A 6,898-nucleotide genomic window follows, 5' to 3' on the forward strand; every position below is an offset into this window, starting at 1 on the left:
AAGTCAGTTCATGCCAGGTTCACATGAAATTCTCTGGTATGTAGTTAGAAGATCTCTCAAGTGTCTAAAATCTGGACCATTTATTGTGTTAAAGTAATAAAACTGTCTGAGGACATGTAAATGTTACTACGTTATGTCCACTGATTTAATCAAAGGAAGGCTGACCGCACATTCCTATTGATGGAACTTTGATGGAAGCATTCAAAGAACTATCATAAATCTTAGCTTATTTTCTAGTAGCTAGCAAAAATATTTTTCAGAATCACTTCATATTATGGATACGAAAAATGCAGAATAATCAATAAACTTAGTTCTCTATTGGCTTAATCTTACTCCATGGCTTCTAAAGCAACATTTGTATCTTTTAAATAATTAAAAGTTCACAAAAAAACACACTTATAATCAGCTAAAATGCATGTTCCTGCTAATTCAACTTTACCTGGCTAATGTCCAACTTTGGAAGAGTGGGCAAAAATATTCTATATTATTATTATTATTTATACATTAGATCACTCTAACCCAAATTATGAAATACAGGCTATTAATTCATGTTAATCATATCTCTTTAGAATAACACATATTCATACCACAATCCACATTAAGGTCCAAATTTTAGCTAACATTAACATTAGCTATTAAATCATAATATGTACACACAAATATATGCATTCAGTACACACATACACACCATGATTTTCTAAGATGTTATTGAACCTACCACAAGTTTTTAAATGAATTGCTATTTTACAAAAATAGTCTATTATATTACCTGTTTTCTCTTGTTCACTTGACCTAACAACACTCCTTTGCAAGAAGATAGTCTGAGAGATGCTCTACATCATTCAGCTATGAAACAGTTTTATAAAACCATGTGTCCCATACAGACTTACTCCAATGAACTGGTTTAATTTAGAATGTAACCTAACCAAATATATTTAACAGGATGGCTAGGAGAATCACCACCATGGTTTATAAAACAGTGTCTCTGAGAGAAAAGAAAGTAGACTTTTGGTTCTGCATAGAATCTTATTATTCCTATCTCCATTTCCCCCCTACATTTGTAACAACTGAATAAACTGAATGTTTTTTTCATCTTGTAGCTATAATCTCTGTAGACAAAATGATTAACTGAAATACTCTGATATGATCAATGTATTTACCAATCTGTAATAATGTAAGAATTGATTATCGTAATTTGGGGAATTGTGTACCTTGATCCATTTATAAACTTTTTTTTTTTCTAAAAATTAGGGACTGTTGGGCGCCTGGGTGGCTCAGTTGGTTAAGCGACTGCCTTCGGCTCAGGTCATGATCCTGGAGTCCCGGGGTCGAGTCCCACATCGGGCTCCCTGCTCGGCAGGGAGTCTGCTTCTCCCTCTGACCCTCCCCCCTCTCATGTGCTCTCTCTCATTCTCTCTCTCGCAAATAAATAAATAAAATCTTTAAAAAAAATTAAAAGATTGAGAGGTCTATTAAAAGCTTTAGTCTCATTATTTTTCTAAATTAAAACAATGAGTGGGAATGGATATCGAATATGTATTTAAACTGTGTTTCTTTTAGAAGGAAACAAAATCAGAGATACCCAATGGTGGCAATTCACTATTATAATTTTAATTTGGTATGCATAAACACAAAACTAGGTATAAAAATCTCTGTGCTTAAAGGTATGCTTTTATAACTGTAAATGTATACAAATAAATATTTATATTTATTTAATATTTTTATATTGGTTTACTTATATTTATTATCATAAATATATACAGATAAAACTATAAAACTAATAAAATTAAGAAATTCCAATTATGTATCACATTATGCTTTTTGTCTTAAGTACAATCACTTTTCACTGATACTAAATTTAGTTGCCAAGATGCAAGTTTTCTTTTGAGTGTGCCATGCCTCTATGCCCTGATATACATTCATCATCTCAGTTCTTGACTACTCTTCTTTACTGAAATGATTGACATTTGCTTTCAGTTTGTGGAAGTCATCACTTAAATATTGTCTGTCCGTGTTCTTTTTTTATTAACTTGTATAAAATAAGGTGATACTTTATTCTGATGTAGCTTATTTCATGAAGTATTAAAAGTCTCAATAACTTCAATAACTGAAGGTGCTGAAGTTCCATTCTATTAAACTATTGTGCATTTCCCAGTCATCACTTTAAAAGGAAGTTTTAGCCTTTGCAGTTGGTAAAACAAGTCAACATGACCATAAAGGTGGACATGGGACAGTTGTCATTTTTACACTAGGATATGCTAGTCATACAGAAGTCACATTCAACATGATTCAGAGCACACATGCAAATGTGGACATGGAGTTTGTGTGGCTGTATTGAGCTATGAAGAAATCAAGATGATCCTGAAAATGGTTCTAGCAATTTTTAATTTAGATGTAAACACAAGAACAGATCCATGGAATTCACAAATACAGCTAGAGAACACTGAGTTAGAATGGCATGAACACACCATATATCTAATCAGTAAGTATTTAGGATTTAATAAATGTCCAGCTTTGTGCTGTATGCTGAATGATTGCAATAGACACTGACTTTAATCTCATAGCCTAAGAGTTTGTTTCAGTTCACTTTTTTCACCAGTAAAATGCAAATATGGCCAATATAAAATTAGTTGCTAATGAGTTGATAATTAATAGAATATATATTAATTTATTTACTTTGAAATATTCACATGTATTTAAAAATATTTTGTTTCAAATCTTTACTTCTGTTGTCACAGATATGGAAATTGCTACAGAAGTTCTCATACCTTTTCCTACATAGCAATTATGTTTAGGGAAAATATATTTAGTGAAATTATGTTAGTTAAAATTGTCAACCTTAAAATAAAATGTCCAGTTATTCTACCAGCACAATGAGTTTATATGGGAATAGCAGGGGAATTGCAATTCGAGACAGGCAAACTATGACAAACCATTGGCAATTCTGGAGAGCAAAGGAGAGGACTTGCTTTTATTGATGAAAGAAGGAAATTGGGAGGGGTGGTGTAGAACAAAAGTCCATTATAGGAAGGTGAGAGTTCAGACTTCTAATTGGCTTAGTGTGGGAGTTTCTCATTGGCTGTTGCTGTTGATGGGCAAGAAGAAAATTTTCCTTCTTCTTACTGGGGCAGTAAACTAAGTTTCTTCCTGCTGAGGTCAGATTCTTCCAGTTGGGGTTTGCAATCCACAGTGAGTGGTCGTGTCTGAGAGTTCCCCCTTCAGGGCTTTCCAACTCCATTTTAGATGAGATTTCCTTTATTTGTTTCCCAACCTAAAGATCCAGAATGTCTTGGTTGAAGCTGTAGGTATTTTGTTCATTAAACACAAATGTATGTTTTTCCAAACTAGTTAGGGAAAAAACATAATACTTTCAAAATTTTCCTGTGATTCCATACCTTACTCTAATATTAACCCGGAGTGTTAATAGGATAAGCTTAAATTTAATGTGATCATTATTCTTTGTAATTTGACACAAATAACCAATTTACTCTCATTTTTTAATTTTCTAAACTTTTCTTCCACATTCTGAATGGCTTATTTGATGTTTTCCTCTTTCATAAAAATGTAATTACCTCAACCAGCAAATATTAAAACTCAGTGAAAAACACAACTTACAAAAGCAGAAGTTTTTTTGTAAAGAGCTTCCTGTGTATTATTTACATTTATTATCTTCCCTTTGAGTTTTTAATTCTTCAATTCTTGCTTGTACAGGAAAATAAACAATGTCCTTTTGACTTATTTTCTGAAGACTTTTGCCATATTCCAAAAACATCTCTGAATATTTAAGGTCATGTCAGCCTATTTAGGGAATTTCAAATTCCTAGGAAATATCTGATACTTAGTAGCTTTCTGCCAAAATGATCTTAAACTTCATTTATTTCAATATGAATCAATGGGTTGGGATATATTCTTTAGATAAGAAAGATTATTTAATGTTTCACTTTTGCTTATACAGATGGTGCTCTTAAGTTATGATTTCTTGCATGACAAACAACTCTTGAGGAAAGGCTCATTAATAATCTGCCAAATGCTATTGCCTTTATGACTCAGTTGTCCATTAGTAATGTTACCCCTTGATTTTCTCCTGCCAGAAAAGTGTTGATTCTTTGAAATCATTGGCAGTGATATGAATTTATATAGCACGTGTTTGTGTTTTGGGTGCGCACGCGCGTGTGTGTGTGTGTGTGTGTGTGTTGGAAGAAGGGTTGAGTGCAAAGACAAAACCTAGCATTCCTTTTCAGGACATGAATTAAGGATGTGCTGTGGAGGAACTGGTGGATTTGGGAAGGAAGGTGAGGCTCAAGGCAGCCCTCTTGAAAGGATAGAGGCTGTTGAAACTGGAAATTGAGTGGGAGAAATCTATTGAAAATAATTCCTGAGGGATAACACTTTGACTCTGTATGTGGTAAAGTCCCTGGCTTGGAGTAGAAGGGGAAAGCTGAGCCGAGAGCAGCTTCTGGTGGCACTGAATATTATTTTCTTTTATCTGCTGCTATTCATACATTCCTTAGCACTCCTTAGAGCCTAACAAACCACCAAAGACTAAAAACATTAATGATAACTAGAAATATCAGTTCCATGTCCAAAATAATGTACTTACAACGCTTCCTTCCCTATTTTACCATGTCTCTGTCAATTATCAATGCTTTTATTCCCTCCCAAATTATTACTTTGGTCCTTAATCAAATGTATTCCTTAATTATGCTGCAGAGAAATACAATTTTCCCAATGTGGCCCTTCTCCCTTAATTCTTTTTTTCTTTTTCACATTAACAGTCCCTAATTTTTATTTTTATTATTATTTTTTATTTGGTCAATATAAAATTAGTTGCTAATGAGTTGATAATTAATAGAATATATATTAATTTATTTACTTTGAAATATTCACATGTATTTAAAAATATTTTGTTTCAAATCTTTACTTCTGTTGTCACAGATATAGAAATTGCTACAGAAGTTCTCATACCTTTTCCTACATAGCAATTATGTTTAGGGAAAATATATTTAGTGAAATTATGTTAGTTAAAATTGTCAACCTTAAAATAAAATGTCCAGTTATTTTACCAGCACAATGAGTTTATATGGGAAGAGCAGGGGAATTGCAAAGCAGAAGAGAAACAAAACAGAACACATCTACCTGGAAGAGAGATCTACTGAAGTCTTTCAGTGTCAGAGAAATGCCATGCTTTTGGCTTTTGGGATGGCACATTTCCTACCTGCAAGCTCCATGATATGTACTCCCAAAGGAGAAGACCACTCCTTAATTGATACATTCCATCCTCCCCATTCAGAGGAGAAACCTATTAGTGAAATGAACATCACAACTGTAAATCAGATCCATGCTAATTACCTAGACTAATCAGATGAGTTCTTCATTACTAAATATGAATGTGCAGTTTTAAGTATTTCAGGAAAGTAAAAGAGAAGATGATAAACAGATATATTTATATTTTACAGGAAACAGAAGAGAAATTTACCAAAAATTCAAATTCACATGCTCAGAATTTTGGGAGACAATGGTTTTATAAAATAAAAACAGGCTGCAGGAAGGAAAGTACTTGGAAAATAGACATATTATCCCCAAATTAAAAACTTAATAAAACACCAAGTACACAGCACAGGGCTGCCCTGTCTCGCTTAGGCTCCAATAGAACCTGGAACACTGCCCTTGTTGCCCACCCCCCCAACCGGAAGCTCGCCCCCCCTTCCCTGGACCCCATTTCCGGTCCCATCCCAGAGCTCGGGCAACATCCCAACGGACACTTCCCTGAGGTCTTCCAGCCGCCACTGGTTCTGCCTCCTGCCTCCCTCGCCACTCAGGCTGGGAAATCTCCGAGGCCGCCACCGCCCTCGGCCCCGCCGCTGCCTGCTCCGCGGCCCTCGCTTCCGCGCCGTCCTTGCCTTCGCCTCGGTGCCCGGGCCGCCAGCCATGGCCACCGCGCCGCTCTCCCAAGTGCGCCAGAACTACCACCCCGACTGCGAGGCCGCCATCAACAGCCAGATCAACCTGGAGCTCTACGCCTCCTGCGTGTACCTGTCCATGGCCTGCTACTTCGACCGCGACGACGTGGCCTTGAAGAACTTCGCCCAGTTCTTCCTGCGCCAGGCCCGCGAGGAGACCGAGCACGCCGAGAAGCTGATGCAGCTGCAGAACCAGCGCGGCGGCCGCCTCCGCCTGCGCGACGTCAAGAAGCCGGACCGCGACGACTGGGAGAGCGGCCTGAGGGCCATGGAGTGCGCCCTGCACCTGGAGAAGAGCGTGAACCAGTGCCTGCTCGACCTGCACCAGCTGGCCGCCGCCAAGAACGACGCCCACCTGTGCGACTTCCTGGAGCGCCACTACCTGCACGAGCAAGTCAAGTCCATCAAAGAGCTGGGGGGCTATGTCACCAGCCTGCGCAGGATGCGGGCTCCCGAAGACGGCATGGCGGAGTACCTCTTTGACAAGCTCACCCTGGGCGACGGCGACGAAAAGAACTGAGGTGGGACTGTTCCCCTATAGCCCAGGGTGCGTGGCGACTTTCCCTGATCACCATGCCGAGCACGCATACTGCAGCATCGCCTTTGCGAAACGTTCCAGTTTTTTTCTTCCAGTTCTGCCATAAATAAATAAAGTTGTTTGGTTTCAATAAAGTTATTTGGCTCTTAAATAAATAAAGGTCTCTGGTTGATTCATGTGTGCAAATCTCTCACCTTTTAAGTTTTAAAATAGGTAACCAGGAGTCCCTCTACCCACCCATGCCCCATCCACATGCAGCTCAGGATCTCGGGAGATGGAGGGAGAAGGTATTCCATGGGACCCTGGAAAATACAGTTGATACTGTAATATTTATTAATATAAGGGGAAATATTTTCCCCTTATAACCGATGTGGGTATATGAGGTTGGGGGGTGGGGTGG

At 37.9% G+C, this 6,898-nt stretch overlaps 1 protein-coding gene across 1 annotated transcript; it reads left to right on the top strand.

The window, feature by feature from the left end:
• The first annotated feature begins 5,690 nt into the window (after positions 1-5,690).
• Positions 5,691-6,596, top strand: LOC123842894 (ferritin heavy chain-like). The gene has a single exon (XM_045872069.3). The coding sequence runs from the start codon at positions 5,929-5,931 to the stop codon at positions 6,478-6,480; it is 552 nt and encodes a 183-aa protein (XP_045728025.1). The 5' UTR covers positions 5,691-5,928; the 3' UTR covers positions 6,481-6,596.
• The last annotated feature ends 302 nt before the right edge of the window (positions 6,597-6,898 follow it).

The sequence above is a fragment of the Mirounga angustirostris genome, unplaced genomic scaffold, assembly GCF_029215605.1.
Source record: "Mirounga angustirostris isolate CCGP_5_RB_7025 unplaced genomic scaffold, mMirAng1.0.hap1 SCAF_11, whole genome shotgun sequence".
In the NCBI taxonomy this organism is placed as follows: domain Eukaryota; kingdom Metazoa; phylum Chordata; class Mammalia; order Carnivora; family Phocidae; genus Mirounga; species Mirounga angustirostris.